The sequence below is a fragment of the Rhinoderma darwinii genome, chromosome 1, assembly GCF_050947455.1.
Source record: "Rhinoderma darwinii isolate aRhiDar2 chromosome 1, aRhiDar2.hap1, whole genome shotgun sequence".
NCBI lineage: Eukaryota > Metazoa > Chordata > Amphibia > Anura > Rhinodermatidae > Rhinoderma > Rhinoderma darwinii.
Genome location: NC_134687.1, coordinates 316096754 through 316117633, shown reverse-complemented (window position 1 = coordinate 316117633; position 20880 = coordinate 316096754). Strand labels below are relative to the sequence as shown.

The 20880-nt window shown below is 41.8% G+C and overlaps 1 protein-coding gene across 7 annotated transcripts in view; it reads left to right on the top strand.

Annotated features, from left to right (window-relative positions):
- RNF38 (ring finger protein 38) overlaps nt 1–20880 on the top strand; it is a 293223-nt gene that overhangs the window by 246300 nt on the left and 26043 nt on the right. For all 7 annotated transcript variants that reach the window (XM_075825543.1, XM_075825544.1, XM_075825545.1 and 4 more), the window contains one exon: nt 16845–17038. In XM_075825543.1, the coding sequence (XP_075681658.1) occupies nt 16845–17038 (194 nt within the window). The remainder of the gene's footprint in view (nt 1–16844; nt 17039–20880) is intronic.

The following is a 20880-nucleotide window of genomic DNA, read 5'->3' as shown; positions in this document are numbered from 1 at the left end:
AACCTACCCCCAGCTTTTCCAATGAGCAGGTAATCCTAACAGGATAACGAATTTTAGAGTATTAGCACTCCATGCTCTCGATTGTAACTATGTAGTCTTGTTAGAATTGTCATTCGGCACCTATGCCCGTTCTGACATTGCATGCAACCTTTTCCGAGGAGGTGTGTTCTGTCTTTATGGAAATGGTGTTCGTGTGCCTTTGGGATGTTCCCCGCTAAGGCCTATGTACATTGAGACTCATACGTATGTTTATGTGCAAAGACAAATTTAGGTGATCAGATTTTCTTACTTCGATTATTTGTTATAATCTGATAGTTACAAACAACTGTATAATGCTTTTGTGGAGTATGAAAGTACCATAGAATTTTACAAGATGGGCTCTCTCGTTGTTAAGGCCCTTTTACACGGGCCAATGATGGGGCAAACGAGTGTTTTATATGAACGCTCGTTCCTAATCATTGCTCTGTGTAAACAAGGTAACGATCAGCCGATGAATGGGCAAACGCTCGTTCATCCGCTGATCATATCTTTTATGTAGCACAAAATGCTATCGTTGTCCGCAGCCAGTGTAAACTGGGAGATGTGCTGCCGACATTATGGAAATGTCTGGGTACGAGTGATCATGGTAACCTCTCCATGCATTTCTGATCATAGCTCCTTGTGAAAGGCGCAAACTAGCGCCAATCAACAAGCTGTCCCGTTGATTGGTGCTCGTCTTTACGGCCCATGTTGGCCGGTGTAAAAGGACCCCTGCTTACATTATGTGGACATGTCTTGATTACCATCTTGTTTGTTGAATAGTGTAAACGCTGCGGAATTATGTGCAGAAATTCCACAGCATTTACAGTAGCGGCAAAGTTAATGAGGTTTTGAAAATCTCATGCCCACGCTGTGGGAAAAAAGGCAGCGGAAATACCACATTATAAGTGAAAGGGTCTGAAGACTTTCTGAATGCACTGTATGTAGTGAGACTTAGATTAACCCTTTACAAGAAACTGTGTCCTCTTCTAGTATATAACACAGAGGAGATATGTGCTGCTATCTTACTTCATCCTGGATGTAGTTATATTAGCAGCAATGTAAGATAAATTCCTTTGCATTATGGAGCAGTGGGAAGGAAGAGTAATATGAAGAGTCTCTACTTAGAAGCAGGAAAGTAAAGAGCCTTTTACACCTGCCGACATTCGGCCGGTGCAGTGAGCGCCAATCAACGAGACTTCATTGATCGGCGCTCGTTTGCTCCTGTCACAAGGAGCTATGTATGGGGACGAGCACTCATTACTCTGTTCGCTCGTCCCCATACATTATCATGTCTGGAGCGCGTCTCCCTGTTTATACAGGGAGATGTACTGCCAACAACGATAATATATAAATTTTTTAAAACTATACGATCAGCCTATGATCAAGCGATTAGCGGGAACGAGCGTTCTATGACTACTTGCTTGCCCGATAATCGCCCAGAGTAAAAGGGCCTTGAGGCCATGTTCACACGTTCAGTATTGGGTGTGAATTCCACGCCTAAATCCTGGCAGTCGGCTAACATTCTGCCGGCAATGCACGTGAATAAGGTGTTTTATACTCCAATCACGTGCTCAGGAAAATATCTGCACAGAATTATTAATGTGCTACGGATTTTAAAATCCACATCATATTCTTTATTATGGAAAAACGCAGATTAGCTTCATTGGGTTTAATTCCAAGTTTCAGCTACGGAGTCCACTTTCTATTCAGTGTGTGGTCGCTGTGGTTCTGTGTATTTAGTGACACTCATATTAACCCTTTACAAGCAGCTGTTTCCTCCTCCTCTAGCAGATTAACCCCTAGTGCATATTCGCGCTGCTTATTTTCTGCCGTGTTTTGGAGCATTAAATCATCATGTTATTCTCTGAAATACACTTTTAAAAAGCCTGCAAACTTCCGATTGATTTCATTGGGAAATATACTGCGTAGTTCAAATGAGGCATGATTTTACACAGCTAAATTTAAAAAAAGCCTTGTTAAAAAGTTTTTATAAGCTAATTGACACTTAGGCCCTTTTCTCACTGCGTTTTTTTGCAGGCAGAAAAATTTGCCTGAAAATTCTGCGTTTCTCGTCGGCGGCCATTGAGCGCCACGGGCAAAAAATGCAGCCAAAAACGCTTTCTCTGCCTCACATTGATTGGAGAAAAAAACTCTTCCGCCTCTCATTGAAATCAATGGGAGGCGGTTTTTGCCGCTGATTCCGACACTTTTTCCCCGTCAAAATTGGCGTAAAAAACTGAACTGGGCCTTTAAAGGATGCCTTGAAAATCCTACTCCAAAAATACTTTTTTTTTTTTTAAAACGAGCATTTTTGGCCAAGTTATGAACATTTTTATATTTATGTAAATGAGGCTTTCTAAAGTACAACTGGACGTGTTTACAGTAAAAGTACAACTGGGCGTGTATTGTGTATGTACATCTGGGCGTTTTTACATCTTTTACTAGCTGGGCGTTGTGACGAGAAGTATCATCCACTTCTCTTCAGAACGCCCAGCTTCTGGCAGTGCAGACACAGCGTGTTCTCGAGAGATCACGCTGTGACGTCACTCACTTCCTGCATCGTGTCGGACCAGCGAGGACACATCGGCACCAGAGGCTACGTTTGATTCTGCAGCAGCATCGGCGCTTGCAGGTAAGTCGGACGGCCACGGAGTGTCGCCCGCAAATTGCGGGCTGTGCACATGGCTGCGGCCATTGTTTGCTATGAGCCTGGACCGCAGAACACGGCCGTAATAAGACATGTCCGTTCTTTCTGTGGTCCGGGCTCCTGGACCATGCACGGACCGTGGAAAACATGGTCGTGTGCATGGCCCCATAGGAATGAATGGGGCCGCAATTCTCCCGTGAATTTTCGATGGAATTGCGGCCGCAAAAGCACGTTCGTGTGCATGGGGCCTAAAGCTTTGGCTCTTTAGATGCAGTGACCTAATAGCAAATTTCATGGGAAAAAGTTTTTATTGTGCAAAAGTAGTTAACAGAAAAACAAAAACAAACTATACATATTTTGTATCGCCGTAATCTTATTGACCTATAGAATACAGGCAATCTGTTATTTATGCCGCAGGAAAATGTTAAAAAAGCAAAAAACAATGGCACTTTTTTTTTTTTTTTCAAAACCCCCAAAAAAATACATAAGTTATATGTACCCCAAATTGGTGGTATTGAAAAATACAACTCGCCAAGCAAAACACAAGCCCTCATACTGCTACATCAATAGAAAATCTAAAAAGTTATGGCTCTCTGTTATGTGGTAATGTAAAATGAAAAAATTCCTTAAATAGGCTCGGTAATGAAGTAGTTAATAAACCTGCATGTTTGTGGTTTTGTTTTAGAAATATTGTGGTCTGGGCTCTAAGGTTTCTTTTACACCCGCTTGTTGATCGGCGCTCGTTTGCTCCTTTGCCAAGGAGCTATGATCAGTAATGTATGAGGACGAGTAATCGTTACTCCAATCCCTCGTCGCCGTGCGTTAACATCATGTCGACAGCACATCTCCCTGTTTTACGATAATAATTTCTGCTGCATAAATAATACAATTAGCCAATGAGCGAGTGTTTGCTCGTTCATCGGCTGACTGTTGCCCTGTTTACTTAAGGCAAATATCGGGAACAAGCGTTCTATGAATGCTTGTTTGCCCGATCATTGGCCTGTGTAAAAGGGCCTGTACTTTTGGATGGAAATGCAGATTGTTGCTCCACCATCAACCCGATACAAAGTCCGTTTGCCTTTACAAGGCTCAGATGATTGTTTGTAAGCTTTTTTTTTTTTCTCTGGGTGGGGGTTGTTCTTCTTGATTCTGTAACTTGGTCAATTTAAAATGATTGGCTAAGGAATGCCAAGTCAGTGTGTTTCTCTGCTTGCCGCCTATAAACTTACAATGAACTGGTGACCATCACGGAATCGAAAGTTCCAAAGCCTGACTAATATGTGGAAAATAAGTGCGCTGGAGAGCCTATGTCCGTTTGTAGCCTGTAGAGCTGACCCTACTTTATTAGATGGCTCATAGATGACTGGCGGTACGACATGATACCTGAACCCCCTATGCATTGCTGACTCTAAGCAAATTCTTATTGGAATCTTAATTGCCTAAACTATGCTTACGATCTTCAGAATATGTAGGATAGGCTTTATGCACGTAAGCCGTTCAGCCCGTAATATAGTGCAGTGCTGAGGACTCTGTCCGATATACGCATCCGATAGAGCAGATTGCAGTGTGTTTAATTATTTTTGTTTTGTTTCTTTTAATGCAAACTTTGCGCTAAAAAACCCCAAAACGGTTTATAGCAAAGTATTTTGAAACTGTGGTATGCATGAACACTATCAGGGATCCGTGTAATACTGATCCTAAATACGGTCGTGTGTATGAGTTCTTTTAAATAGATGGAAATAAATTTACTCTTGAAAAAAGGGTGTACGAGAGAAATCTTCGTTATTGAGTGTACTACTAATGGCTTCTTCCACATGGCAGTATTTTGCATCAGTATTTGCAAGTCAAAACCATGAGTGGGTCCAAAACGCGGAAGAGGTACAAATCTTTCCATTACACTTTTTCTCGGTGGAGGTTCCACTCCTGATTATGGCTTACAGACCAACATACTGCTGTGTGAAAGCGTCTAAATCTGAATTTACTTAATGTTGATAAACTCCACTGCCCACTTTCATCCAGAATTATTCAAGTGCGCTCATAGACGTTCTAAGCAGTGTTCGTTACTTTAACTCATTATTTATACATGCCGATTGAATGTGTTGGAATGTTTAATGGGATCATATTCTGCTCCTCTCTGCTCAGCTCACTTAAAAGCTATTTTCTGAGAGAGTCCTATCTATCTTTTCAGATTACAACTCATAGTGGCCTTACACATTAAATAACTGAGGCCAACATTATTTCCCCCTACCCCTCCCCCCATAAACATGTGCATCTCAATGGGTATGGGGGGAAGAAGGCACAACCAGACTTGTTTGGAAAGTACCATGGAACGAGGGATCGGGCATTTTGAAATAGAACATTCCAGATCCTTTTTTCCCCTGACCTTTGCGGGAGAGTCGGGCCACCCCCATACACATAAGACAGTCAACCGACCCCACAAATCAACGGGTTTGGACAAATTCTGTTTAATGTGTATGGGCACCTTTTAGGCTGGATTCACACATCACACGTTTGTTGCCGATTTTGATGCATGGTTTTGAGCCAAGGCCAGAAGTGGTTACAAAAGGAATGAGAAATATAAAATAACTTGTACATCTCCTTCCTCCTGGATCCACTCGTGGCTCAAAAATCTGTATAAAGTTACATAATGTGCGAATTCAGCCTTGAGGCCCTGTTCACATGCTTATAGCTTTCCATCAGAGGTTCACGTTGGGAGGACTCCAGACTGTATAGGTATAGAGTGGGATATGTTGTCTGAACCCCCAGGGCAGAGCACTCCTTGAAGTGCTGTGTCCGAGGAAGCTCTTGAAGTCACTGTTCATATATAGGCAGAGCATTGCAAGCCAGTATAGGAATAGGCTAGCAGTTGTGAGTTTGCTTGTGTCTATGCTTTCCAAAACTGTAAAGGAAAATTCCAAGCTTGTGTGGCACTTGCATTTATTTGTAACCTGTTATGCTCTTATGATAGACTTTAAACAGTATACAAAAGTAGCACAAATATTAATGGGATGAACTATGTGCTTTTTTTACGGAGTTTACTTTATCCTATGAAAGTTAGTTTAAACTCCATACAACATCTCATTGTATGGTTGTCTTTTGGCTCCTGTAGAAATTCAGACTGAAACTAGAAATGGCATGCTTTGACAGCCGCTACCTGCTTTTTGTCATCTTTCTGGAGACTGCTTACTAGGGCTAAATTGACTTAGGCTGGTTTCACACCGATATTACAGCTGCGTGCAGGAGATGTTATATTTTGAGCTAGGGACAGGATCTTTTGAGAAAAGCATAACTGCATCCCTTCCCAGCCTTGGCTCTAAATCTATATGGTGCCTGCACGGAGATGTAATACACTGGAGTGAAACTGGTTTGCACACACCACTTTGTTTTTTTGATAAAATGTAGGAGAGCTTTCTCAAGAGCAGTTCAACCTATAATTTAATATTCATACTACTCAATCTGAACCTCCTTGTGTAATTGGCTACTGTTTTGGATATTATATTGGGAGTGAAGGCCTTCTGATATTTTTGCATACCTGCATCCTTCTGTTGCTGTCCTACAATATCGATTGCTGGATTTGCCCCATAGTGTCCACACTGAACATTGCTATAGACTGGTCTGTTCTGTCGTTTATTTTGAATAAACTGCGTTCTTACTCTATACTGGTGGGTCTAGTAAGCTTACCTCTCTGTAGCTGAAAAGCGCACCTCGTTTTTATCTCTGTGACTGAGAGAAGCCAGTATATCGGGCATATTGGCAGTCAGAGTTCCTTGAAAAGCTTTGTCTGTGTGGTGTATAGTTGGCTTACTTTATCCCACTATAATTTTAGCTTCAGTTTAGCTGATAACATTTGTGAATAAATTATATATTTTTCTTTAAAGGCTATGGACCCCTTTTGCATTGAATTTATTTATTTTAATACGTTTGCTGCTAACGCCTCATGCACATGACCGTGTGCGCCGTCCGAGTCCTGATCCAAGGAAAGATAGGACATGTTCTATCTTACCTCGAATCGGAGACTCTGATCATTTTTCACGGACCAGATTCACCTGCTAAATTGAATGGGTCCGTGAAGACTATTGGATGCCGTCAAAAACGGCCCGACTGGCACAACAGTCGTGTGCATGAGGCTTAAATGCTAAGTTAAGCAACTTTATAAATAGTCTTCATTTAAAATGTCCTACCGTTTTGCTTCTGTAGTCTGCGGAGCTCCTGTCGATAACTGTCTTTGATGCTACTTCTAGCTCAAATCGGTCCACTGCTCCTAAGGAGCTTATGTAATCTGCTCTCCCCCTCCCTACTGTGTTAGGCGAAGTTCACATCTCGTTTTTACTGTATGTCGGAACGGAGCCCTGGCAGACACAAACGGAAACCATAGGTTTCCGTTTCCATCACCATTGATTTCAATGGTGACGGATCCGGTGCCAATGGTTTGAGTTTGTCTCAGCTGTGCAAGGGTTCCGTTGTTTTGCCGGAATCAATACCGTAGTCGACTACGCTATTGATTCCGGCAAAACTACAGAACGGAGCCAGAGCGCAGATGTGAACGAAGCCTAACATGCACGTTTTGACACAAAAAAAAGTATCAAAACGTGTATCGCATCGTGTACATTGATATCTATGGTCAGGACGGATGCCCTAATGGTGTAGTCTGTTCTTATGTTCTATCTTTTTTTTTTTTTTTCCTCCTATGTCCTGAAAAGCGTAGTCTACTATGCTTTTCAGCAGTTTTCCAAAACCTATACCACACGTATGTTTTTATCTGTATTGAAGTCAATGACGACGTATGCCGTCTTAAAACCTACGTATATGTTTTTGTCACCTTATATGGGAAATTGCCCAGATTATGAGAAAACCGTTCCTCCCCCTGCGAAGCCCCTCAGTGCTGGCACCAGGAAACACTGCAGCTACTCCCTACTTTTATATTTTGACTTTACAAATCTTGACTTTACAAAGTTTGATTTAGCTGAAGAACAAAAAACATATACGATTTTAGAAACCAGAACGGACACAAACATATGAAAACTTACACGACGTATATATACTACAAAAAGAAAAAATGTAAGCATCTGTTACAAATGCATACGTTTTTGTAACTTTAAAAAAGTATACGTCGTCGTATACCACTAATGTGTGCACAAAACGAGACGTGAATATAGACTTGGCAGCAGGAATGGAGGTTGTACACTGCAGATCAGAGTGAGGAGAGGGGGAAAGCTTCCAAGTCTTCAGGGATGGTAGGTCACACAGGCTGTCAGTATCTGAGTGTAGAGGGAGAATCACACAGACTAGTGTAGAAAGCTGTGAGGATACATGAGAACTAGTGAAGGCAGTAGCATCCTGGACACACAGACCTCACATCCAGCATTTATTACTGGGAGTACACACCTACAGGAGAAAGTCAGTCAGAAACTAGGGTTAGGCCTTATTCACACGACAGAGTCAGAGTGTCGGCCGATAAAATCGGCCGTTTTTCCTGGCCGGTTTGCATCCGTTCCAATTCCGTTACGGGCAGTGTTGCCGTTTTTAACGGCCGTTTTTTTTTTTTTTTTTTTTTTTTTTTACCCACTTTGCATCTTTTTTTTCCCTGTCCGTTTTTTAAATTTGATGAATTAAATTTGTACATTTTTGCCACACACTTCCCCCTGTAGGTAGTGCCACACAGCCCCCCCCCCCATAGATGGCACCCCCCCCCCCCTCTACCTGTCTATAAATAGCGCCACTGTTCCAGGAGAAGTCCCTGACTTCAATGTCCATATATGAAGACAGTGAAGTCAGGGACTTCTCCTGGAGCGGAGACACCGGGCACAGGGTCGGGGATTCCGCTTCAGAAGTGCCTGACGTAACTGTGTCCATATATGGACACAGTGAAGTCAGGGACTTCTGCTCGAGCGGAATCCCCAATCCCCGGCCACAGCGTTGCCTAAGCTCCTACAGGGAGCAAAAGACATACCCTCCTCCTCACATGCACTTTGCACTGTGAGTAGGAGAGAGAGAGAGTGACGGAAGACACAGCCGTCACTTGGAGCACATTCAAGTGATGGCCGTGTATTACCCGGCCCCATAGACTTCTATGGGGGTCAGGAGAATGGCCGAAAATAGGGCATGTCCCATTTTTTGACGGCCGGGTTCGGTCGTGTGAATAGCCCCATTAGCGGTCTGTTGTTCCTACTGCAGCCGTGTGACGGATGTTTTTTGAACGGCTGTCACATGGCCTGGAAACCCTGTCGTGTGAATAAGGGATTAGCCTGTAAACTGAACATCAAAGGGCCTGAAACTTTGCAACTTTTTTTTAACTCTAGATAAAAAAAAGAATGTGTGTGTGCATAAGTAGGTATACAGTTTAAAAAATGTTTGTTCTATAAAATACTAAAGTACAATCTCTTGTATTTCTCTAGTTGAAATTGTCCGCCTTCGCTGTTTACGCTTTGCTGTAATCTAGTTTTTACACTCAGGCCCCAGGCACATGACCGTGCCTGTAATCACGGCCCATGATTACGGGCAAGGACGGCTGCGGACAGTCATCCACATTTGTGGACCGTGCTCACATTATAAAGTATGAGAGCACGGTCCTTAAAATAAATAGGCATGTCCTATTTTTTTACGGAAGGTCTCTAAGGCATGGACGCCTTCCGGTAAATATATGGGAAGGTGTCCATCGGCCAAAGAAATGAATGGGTAATTGCAGACTAAATCTACAGCCGCGTGCATGGGGCCTTAAGCACACTTTGGCACAAAGTTATTTATTGGCATTAATTTCTTGACCTGTTCCTTTTATGAACTGAATCATGTTATCTACAATCCGTGGTTTTCTTGAATATACCTTTTATCTTTGATAACTCTCAAAAAGAAAGCCTATAAGGGTAAAGTCTGGTGATCGTGGTGGCTGTTCGACCGGACCTAGTCTAAGTATCCACGTATTGAGTAATTTTAGTCCAGAACACGATGCAGGGGCTCCATCTTGCTGAAAATAGAAGTCTTCGGTTTCATGCTCCAACTGCATATGTGGTATTACGTTTTCTAAAGGTCTGAGGTAACCGCTGTATTGTAGAAGATAGGTCCAATCACCCGTTTACGTGAAAGGGCCGCCCAAACGGTAATCCCCGGGTTGATTCAACTGTTTTTCGCAGTTGTTGCAAGGGTGTTTTCTGTTGAGTAATAAACACAGTTGTGCCTATTTGTTTGAAGTTGGCTTCATCGAACCAAGTTATTTTTCTAAGGCCTTGTTCACACTGCATTTGAAGCGATTTTTCATCAAATACGCATGCTTTAACATTGACATCAATGGAAAAATACATTGCAGTGTATACGACGCAGTGTTTTTACGAATGCGTATTTTAAAAACGTGTCGTATAACAAAACGCGCCTAATTCCCATAGTCTATGGGAGTCCTAACTACGCGCCCAAAAACGCCTGTACTTTATAAAGCGCTTTTCAAAAAAATGTTAGCGTTTTTGACCCGTTTACACGTCGTTTGGGTTTTTATAGCGCTGAGTGAGCAAGGCCTAATAATGCCATCTTTTGTGTTTTTTCATATATATAATAAAAAAAATAATTTGTTTACGTGGACAGCAATCGTGTGGACATCTTCAGTCAATCCTGAAAATTGATGTCTGAGTGCTGTTAATTCCTTTACCCTCCTCCGCGAGTCATAGGGGTCCAGAAAATCAGAAACATGAGCTGCCTGGTTCTTGTCACTGGAGAGCTGCTTGAGTTTTTCTTGTGCCTGCATAACTAACTGGTGACTTCTTGCTTCACTCCAGATCAATGTCTTTCCCTGACTAACATCCTAGTGAGTGACTTAGCAAGGTCTAACTAAAATCTCCTTATTAGTCAGTAAAAATAGGGAGAGACCTAGGCTTTAGGAGCTGGTTAGACCAATCCGGAAGACAATTGATCCTGATCTGTCACTAATTTAGTAATGCCCTATCTCCGATCTAATCTAATAGGCGCTGTCACACTGATAATGCTAGTGAAAATTGTGTCCCAAGATGATTTTAAGTTATGAGCTTTTTTTCTAAATATACAAATGAGGCTATACTAGACAAGGGTGTCGATGTCAGCGATTCTCCTGAGTTGTAGCCACCTCACAGCCTCTGATGCTGTCCTATCAGCATGAAGCTGCTTCCCACAGTGTAAGAGACTGAGGCTGGAGGGAAGGGGATCACTTCAAATAGCAATATATCAGGCTTTGGACTGCCTAGAACAGCGGTGTCATATGAAAGATGAGATTCTAATCTTTCATATGCCCCCAGGATTGCAGTTCTAGCTGTGAAACAACCAGAGATATCGCCAGTTGAAAACACAGTCGGGATTGGAAGCTGTATACTCTATGATCACACTGTGTTGCTGGGCTGGGAAGAGGAGAACTGTATGATGCTGATAGGACGGTGTCCTACAGAAAACACTACACCACCCAGAGTGAAAAGAAAGTTACCTCCCATTTGGCAAGTATAGCCAAATTAGCATGTTTGGAAAAATGCTCATAACTTTACAAATAAACGTTTTTGAAAACAAAATGACACTAGTTATCAGTATCACAGCGCCTATTAGATCAGTTAGGTGATAGGGCATTAATAAACTGGTGACAGATCCTCTATAAAGCAGTCCAGGTCTATTCCTCCTAGACCTCTGTGATTGAGACTGGGGGTGGGGCAGGAGTGTCTTGCCAAGCTTGGCTCAAGTCAACCCTTATTTTTTGTGTGCGCTTTAACTCCTCACGACATTTGACGTATCCATACGTCATACCCGGGTAGGGTGAAGTATGGAACGGGCTCACTGAGTGAACCTGCTCCATACTATGCGGGTGTCTGCTGTATGTTACAGCCGACACTTCACAGTAACAAGCAGGATCCCGGTCGTTTATGCCGTTTAAATGCCGAGGTAATGAAGGCCCCCGGGTCCGCCTTCTTTGTGCTCCTACTAAGCCCCCCTTGGGGGACTAATAAAAGTAAGAATGAGTAAAACAAAGTTTGTTTATTGTTTTATGTAAAGCGTAGTAAAAAAATAAACATAATTGGTATCGCCGCATCCGTAAAAGTCTGAACTATTACAATATAACTGCAGAATCTCTTTTTTTTTTTTTTTGGTCACCTCATCTCCCACAAAAAATGTAATAAAAAGTGATCAAAGTATTGCATGTCCACCAAAATGGTATCATTTAAAAACTACAGCTTATCCCGCAAAAAAAAATAAGCCCTCATACCATTTAACCGACGGAAAAATAAAAAAGTTGTGGCTCTCAGAATTTGGCGACACAAAATAAATTTAACTTTTTACATTTCGTTTTTTCATATAGAAAAAACTATAGATATTTGGTATCTCCATAATCGTATTGACCCGCATAATAAAGTTAACATGTTGTTTTAATTGCACAGTGATTTCCATAAAAACGAAGCTCAAAAAACAATTGTAGAATCAGGTTTTTTTCATTTTCTACCCCACAAATAATTTTTTCCTGTTTTACTAGTACATTATACGGCACAATAAATGGTGCTACACAAAACTACAACTCGTCCTGCAAAAATCAAGCCCTCGTAGGACTATATAGACGGAAAAATTAAAAGTTATGACTTTTGGAAAGTGGGGAGGAAAAAACTAAAATTTAAATCTGAAAGTGGTTTACGACGGGAAGGGGTTAATGCTGTCTGGAAATAAAATGAGATTGATACATTTTGTTTAATGTGTTCATGCTACTTATACTTGAGGTGCAGTGGAGCACATTTTATAAAGCCCTCAGGTTCTAAGTGATCTACGCAGTGCTCACCCATTTGGTAGGGGAAAAAAAAATAGATTTAGGCCAAGTTGGCATGTAGCATTTGTGTGGTGCTTTTTTGGTGCAGTGTTTTACATATCGGAGAAATTTAAGGGAAGGTGCCCAGCAGTGTGATTCTTGCTTCACAATTGTGGTGCACAGCCAGCCGGGAGATGCAACACGTTTATCAAGAGCCATTTCTCACCTTACTCCAGCGAACTGTATATTAAAGAGGCTCTGTCACCAGATTTTGCAGCCCCTATCTGCTATTGCAGCAGATCAGCGCTGCAATGTAGATTACAGTAACGTTTTTATTTTTTAAAAACGAGCATTTTTGGCCAAGTTATGACCATTTTCGTATTTATGCAAATGAGGCTTGCAAAAGTACAACTGGGCGTGTTTAAAAGTAAAAGTACAACTGGGCGTGTATTATGTGTGTACATCGGGGAGTGTTTACAACTTTTACTAGCTGGGCGTTCTGATGAGAAGTATCATCCACTTCTCTTCACAACGCCCAGCTTCTGGCAGTGCAGATCTGTGACGTCACTCACAGGTCCTGCATCCTGCATCGTGATGATTCTGCAGCAGCATCGGCGTTTGCAGGTAAGTCGATGTAGCTACTTACCTGCAAATGCTGATGCTGCTGCAGAATCAACTGTAGCCTCTGGTGCCGACACGATGCAGGACCTGTGAGTGACGTCACAGATCTGCACTGCCAGAAGCTGGGCGTTCTGAAGAGAAGTGGATGATACTTCTCGTCAGAAAGCCCAGCTAGTAAAAGTTGTAAACACGCCCTGATGTACGCACATAATACACGCCCAGTTGTACTTTTACTTTTCAACACGCCCAGTTGTACTTTAGCAAGCCTCATTTGCATAAATACGAAAATGGTCATAACTTGGCCAAAAATGCTCGTTTTTTAAAAATAAAAACGTTACTGTAATCTACATTGCAGCGCCGATCTGCTGCAATAGCAGATAGGGGCTGCAAAATCTGGTGACAGAGCCTCTTTAAAGAGGCTCTGTCACCATATTATAAGTGCCCTATCTCCTATATAAGGAGATCGGCGCTGTAATGTAGGCGACAGTAATGCTTTTTATTTACAAAAACAATCTATTTTAAACCACTTTATTAGTGATTTTTAGCTTTATGCTAATGACTTTCTTAATGCCCAAGTGGGCGTGTTTTTACTTTCGACCAAGTGGGCGTTGTACAGAGTGTATGACGCTGACCAATCAGTGACCAGTCAGCGTCATGCACTCCTCTCGATTCATTTACACAGCAGCATCGCGTTCTTACTAGAACACGATGTGCAGCCATATACACAGAGATTAACGTTAATCAAGTGTCCTGATAATGAATATACATTACCTCCAGCCAGGACGTCATGTGTATTCAGAATCCTGACAATTCTGAATCTTTTCTGTGAGATTCCAGCAAACCACGCGTAATCTCGCGAGATTACGATGTAAACGAGATTTTGTTTCCCTTGCTGGAAATCTCACAGAAAAGATTCAGTAGTGTCAGGATTCTGAATACACATGACGTCCAGGCTGGATGATCATGTGTATTCATTATCAGGACACTTGATTAATGTTAATCTCTGTTTATGTGGCTGCACATCGTGTTCTAGTAAGAACGCGATGCTGCTGTGTAAATGAATGGAGAGAAGTGTATGACGATGACTGGTCACTGATTGGTCAGCGTCATGCACTCTGTACAATGCCCACTTGGTCGAAAGTAAAAACACGCCCACTTGGGCATTAAGAAACTCATTAGCATAAACCAAAATCACTAATAAAGTGGTAAAAATAGTTTTTGTAAATAAAAAGCATTACTGTCACCTACATTACAGCGCCGATCTCCTTATGTAGGAGATAGGGAACTTATAATGTGGTGACAGAGCCTATTTAAGACTGGTGTATGAAATGTCAGTCTTAATAAATCTCCTTTATAAAGTACTGCTTCGTGCAGATGTCACTTGCATCCTCCATCGTTATGTGCTATTTATTCCCATGGTAATCCAATGGGGACACAAACCCCAAATATGCGCTACTGATTGGAGAAACCTCAAGTCTGTGTGGGTTTCAGTCTCCATTGATTGGCAAGTACTGATCCTGAAAATGTTAGTTACGAGATAATTGGGCTTTATTTACTTAAAATGGGTCAAATTTTATTTCCAGATTTTATTTTTAAGCAGTTAAGAATAGTCGGCGCATTTCTCAAATGCTGCGTTCTACATCCAAGTGTGCCAACCTTATACACACAACTAGCTCTACCCTTGCGTCTGCACATACTCTCTACCAGTTGAAGTATTGTGTGTTGGAGGACTCAGTGCTACATTGCCTATCTTCAAACAATATTTTTGGTGTTTTTTTTTTTTTTTTTTTAAATTGGTGTGTGAGGTCAAATACTAGACGCAGATGGTCCCCTAATCCAGGCCCTCCTGAAATCTCCACTTGTATGCACGCTTTTAAATCTGCTCCCTTTTGGCCGAGTAGTGGGAGGTTACTTTTTAAATTAAAAATGTCTCTCTGAAGCATTAAAATAGACTAATTTGCTTGCCCTCCTTTGTTTCAACAGTAGCCTGACTTTAATTGGTTTGATGCATTTTCTTTCAGGGGAAAAGAAAGGGGAAATGTAAACAGGTTTTTTTTGTTTTTTTAATTTCAAAGGGCTTGTACTGGTTCATGTAGTGTTCTGGCTTTGACATGCAAATGGTGTTACAAATTCAATTTGACTAACTTAGAAGAAATTACACCGCAATCTCATCAAAGTTGCCAGTGTATTTTCAGTGTAGTCAGTGCAATGGAAGCATCACATCTGACGTAAATGTTTAATATCTTGTATACAATGTTCAGTTTGTTTATGGAAAGAAAAACAAAGCATGGGCTCATGGAATTAGGTTTTACAGAGACTGATTATTTTACAGAAAGTGTGTGTGTGTGTGTATATATATGTGTGTGTGTGTGTGTGTGTGTGTGTGTGTGTGTGTGTATGTATGTATGTATGTATATATATATATATGTGTGTGTCTGTGTAGTATATGTATTTTGTATTCCTATATACACAAGTTTACACATAATAGTAAGATCAGGTTAGCTAGGCTACACGTCATGCTTTTTTTTGCTTTAGGGTATGTTCACACAGGGCGGATATGCTGTGTAAAGGGTTGTCCGTTGCGGGAACCCGCACGTAAAAAAAGAACTCTATGCTTACCCGTAGCCATGGCGACACATCCCTCTGACGTCCTGCAGCTCCGCCTCCTAGCATAACATTTCATCCCATGTGACCGCTGCACCCTGTATTGGCTGCAGCAGTCACTTGGGATGAAAGGTCATCCCTGGAGGCCGGGCTGGACGGAGAAGCATGGAGGTCTGGCTAAGTATAGACTTTATCTTCTTATTTTTTTTGAGTTGCGATTTTTGCACCGGAATCGCAGCGTTTCCACCGCAAAAATAGCAACATCTGCTTATTGTTGCGAGTTTTACCCCCCCCCCCCCCATGGAATTTATTGGTGAAAAACAGCAATTCCACAGCATAAATCGACATGTCGTGGATTGAAAACCACAGGTCAACTTATGAATGTTTTTTACACAGCGTGTGGATAAGATTTGTTCAAATCTCATCCACTTTGCTGCTACTCTAATACGCTGCGCTTTTTCCACTATGAAATCCGTTGCGGAAGCTGCAGTATTTATTCTACGTGCGAGCCAGGCCTATCCGCGAGTTTGGTAAATAATTACAGCATTTTGGGAAGAATTTCTTCTCTATCTCGCATATCTTCCCTGCTTAAACTTAACACATATATTTTTTTATTTTCAAAGCAAGAAGGGAAAGTAAGTTGAGTAAGAGCTGCCTCTATTTAGACTATCTTGGATGTGACAAATAAGGGTGACATTGCTTCAGCGGAAAACTGTCAACTCCGCAGTAGGCTCCGTGTGCAATTCATCATCAGATATAGCCACAGTTTTCATTTATTATAGACTAAGCAGCACATTCTGCTATGCCGTGTGCGCTTACATAGTTATTAACATTTTCCAACTTCTGGCTAATGGCTGCAGTGATTGTTGCGCCATTATCCATAATTCTTCCCTTCCAGTAAAACTTCAATGGACAAATTGTGTTCTTGTATTCTTTAAACATTTATCAGATTGGGAGCTACTTCATCCTGTTTATGCTGGATGGAGGTCAAAAAATGGCGTGATGGTTAGCCGCTGTAAAGTTGGCTGTGCTTAGATGAAGATGGGCACCGCTGCCCAAATCCTGCAGAATTATTGGCCATATGGCAGCTATTGAGTGACATTTTATTTATCTTTATACGTTATTTCTGTAACAGCAATATTTTATAATTGGATTACAATTGGGGAAAAAAGCTATTTGTGTTGCATCCTTTTTTAATTTGTTAAAATCTTCGTGTTTCAGAACGAAGACAGTTCCAGTCCAAAAAGACAGAGGCTGTCCAATTCAGTCTTTGATTACACATCACCATCACCTGCACCATCACCGCCAATGCGACCATGGGAGATGTCATCAAATAGGCGGCCTGCTTCGGCCCGACCCAATCAGCACCATTTCTCAGGGGAAAGATGCAACACTCCTGCACGCAACAGAAGAAGGTAATGATTGTTTCTCCTCTTTTGGGGTCATGGAACACATAATTTTGGGGCTTTAGTCTCTAAATATTGATGGATTTGTATACAGTTGCTTCTGAAATTGACAAAATTTAAGTTGAAGATCCAAAATCCATGCTTGATCTCAGGAGTAATTCAAAGAGTAGTTTCATGTTTTATTAGTGGTGGTAGTGTATCACTTCTTTGCCTGGTAGCTCAGATGTTACTGTGTAGTGTGGATAAAATGTATACAATCTGTTTCAGCCATTTTTTAAAGGGGTTTTCCCATCGTTGACCATAATAGCATATCCACAGGATATCCACCACTGGAAAATGCACCCATTTCTAGAACAGGGCCCCCTGACCCCTGTCCTACACACTCTTGGTTTTGCTGCTCTCTGGCCGCTGACTGACAAGGTTGTCGGGAGTCGAAAAAAGCTCCGCTACGCTTTTCCCGTAATTCTTATGGAAGTGAATAGGAGTTCCGGAAACGACGTATCACAGTGAGCTACGCTGTTAGCTCCCGAGTTCCTGAAACCATATATAGCTCGTCGTGCAACACGGTTTCCGTAAGTCCTGTGAATGTGCCATAAATCTCCAAGATGGAAAACCACATTTTAATTTAGGTTAAAATATTTGATGCAACGCTTTTTTTTTTTTTTTATATATATAATTTTAATAGGCATTCGTTCTTCACTGCTGCACTGATTCAAATATTTATACACCCCACCTATAACCTTGAAGTGACTGACTATGGTACCAAGCACTTCCATCAAATTTAAAATGATTAGAATTGGGAATATTGAGAAACTCTTAGACCTTAACCCCTTCCCGCTCCTTGACGTACTATTACGTCATGGCAGCTGTATCGTTCGCGCTCCATGACGTAATAGTACGTCACGGGAGTAACGGCCGTTTCGGCCGTCCTCCCGACACATACAGGAGCTGTGACGCTGCTGTCTTGTTCAGCAGCTGTCACAGCTCCTACAGCGGGGACCGATCGCTGTGTCCCCGCTGATTAACCCCTTAAAAGCCGCGTTCTATAGAGATCGCGGCTTTTTAGGGGTTAAGCTGCCATCGCCGGCCTGCTACGCGATAGCGGCCGGCGATGGTGACTATGGCAACCGGACACCAAACAATGGCGTCCGGCTATGCCATAGACGGAAGCCTAGTGGGTCCTGACAACGTCAGGACCCACTATGCTTGCTGTCAGTGAGTAGCTGACAGTTCTAATACACTGCACTACGCATGTAGTGCAGTGTATTAGAATAGCGATCAGGGCCTCCTGCCCTCATGTCCCCTAGTGGGACAAAGTAATAAAGTAAAAAAAAAGTTAAAAAAAGATGTGTAAAAATAAGAAAATAAAAGATTTAAAAGTATTAAAAGTAAAAATCCCCCTTTTTCCCTTATCAGTCCTTTATTATTAATAAAAATATATAAACAAACAAATAAACTATACATAATTGGTATCGCCGCGTCCGTAACGGCCTGAACTACAAAATTATTTCATTATTTATCCCGCACGGTGAACGCCGTAAAAAAAAAAAATAATAAACCGAACCACAATCACAATTCTTTGGTCACTTCACCTCCCAAAAAATGGAATAAAAAGAGATCAAAAAGTCGCATGTACCTAAAAATGGTGCTGATCGAAACTACAGTTCGTTACGCAAAAAATAAGTCCTCGCACGGCTTTATTGATTGAAAAATAAAAACTTTATGGCTCTTAGAATAAGGTAACACAAAAAGTGAATGATTGTTTACAAAACTTATTTTATTGTGCAAACGCCATAAGACATAAAAAAAACCTATAAACATCTGGTATCGCCGTAATCGTATCGCCCCGCAGAATAAAGTGAATATGTCATTTATAGCGCACGGTGAACGCTGTAAAAAAAAACGAAAAAAAAACAATCGTACAATTGCTGTTTTTTAGTCACCACGCCACCTAAAAATAGAATAAAAACTGATCAAAAAGCCGCATGCACCCCAAGAAAACTACAATGGATTCCTCAAGGGGTCTAGTTTCCAAATTGGGGTCACTTTTGGGGGGTTCCCAATGTTTTGGCACCACAAGACCTCTTCAAACCGGACATGGTGCCTAATAAAAAAGATGCTTCAAAATCCACTAGGTGCTCCTTTGCTTCGGAGGCCGATGCTTCAGCCCATTACCGCACGAGGGCCACATGTGGGATATTTCTCAAAACTGCAGAATCTGGGCAATAAGTATTAAGTTGCGTTTCTCTGATAAATCCTTTTGTGTTATAAAAAAAATGGTATAAAGAGGATTTTCTTACCAAAAAAAAAATGTAAATTTCACCTCTACTTTGCTCTAAATTCCTGTGAAACACCTAAAGGGTTCATAAACTTTCTAAATGCTGTTGTGGATACTTTGAGGGGTCTAGTTTCTAAAATGGGGTGTTTGATAGGGGTTTCTAATATATGGGCCCCTCAAAGCAACTTCAGAACTGAACTGTAACCTATAAAAAAAAAAATGAGGCAATACTTTGCTTCTTACATTATACTGATAATGAGCCGTGCCCACCCCGAGATGACCTCAGTTTTGACCGTTTGTATAAACGGAGACCCCTATTAGACCGTTCCAGTGCCCGGTTTTCCCAAGCATACACCCCTGAGAAGTGTATTTCTATTGATGAGTCCCTGGTACATTTTAAAGGGAGGGTTCAATTCCGCGAGTACCTGCCGGGTAAGAGGGCAAGGTATGGCGTGAAGATGTATAAGCTGTGAGAGTGCATCAGGGTATACCTACAGGTTTAGGATATATGAAGGAAAGGCCACCCCCAAACCAGACTGCATCCTGGACTACAATAGGTACATGGGAGGGATGGACTTGTAAGATCAAGCCCTGAAGCCCTACAGCGCCATGCGGTGTGGTATAAGAAGCTGGCCGGGCACATCATACAGATGGCATTGTACAATGCGTACATGCTACGTCGATGTGCAGGCCAGACGGGAACTTTCCTGGAATTTCAAGAGGTGATTATCAAGAACCTAATCTTTAGGGACCAAGAAGGGGGGGGGCACCCAGTACTTCTGGAAGCGAGCCCACACGCATCGTACCAGGGCAACACTTTCCAGGAGAAGTTCCCCAAACTGGCAAGAAGGGAAAAAGTCAAAAGAGGTGCAAAGTCTGCTATAAGAGGGGGTAAGGGAGGACACAATATATCAATGTGACACGTGTCCCGAATAACCAGAGCTCTGTATGAAAGTGTTTTAAAATTTATCATACATCCCTTGGTTTATAATTTACCCCAATTTTACTTACCCTGATGCACTCCACACAGCTTATCCCCCCTCGTCTTTCCCCTCTGATCCCTGCTGTGTGTCCAGGCAGCTGATAACAGCCACATGTAGGGTATTGCCATACCCGGGAGAACCCACATTACAGTTTATGGGGTGTAGGTCTCCGGTCAAAATGCTCACTACACATGTAGATGAATGCCTTAAGGGTGTAGTTTTTAAAACGGGGTCACTTCTTGGGGGTTTCAACTGTTCTGGTACCTCAGGGGCTTCTGCATACATGACTTCGCACTAGAAAATCCCCAGTAGGCCAAATGGTGGTCCTTTCCTTCTGAGCCCTCCCATGGGCCCAAATGGCAGTTTATCACAACAAATGGGGTATTGCGGCCCTCAGAACAAATTGCGCAACAGAATGGGGTATTTTGTTTCTTGTGAAAATAAGAAATTTTCAGCCAAAACTACATATTATTTGAAAAAAATAATTTTGTTTTCATTCCCAGCCCAATTCAAATAAGTTCTGTGAAAAAACTATGGGGTCAAAATGGTCACAACACCCATAAATGAAGTCCTTGAGGGGTGTAGTTTCC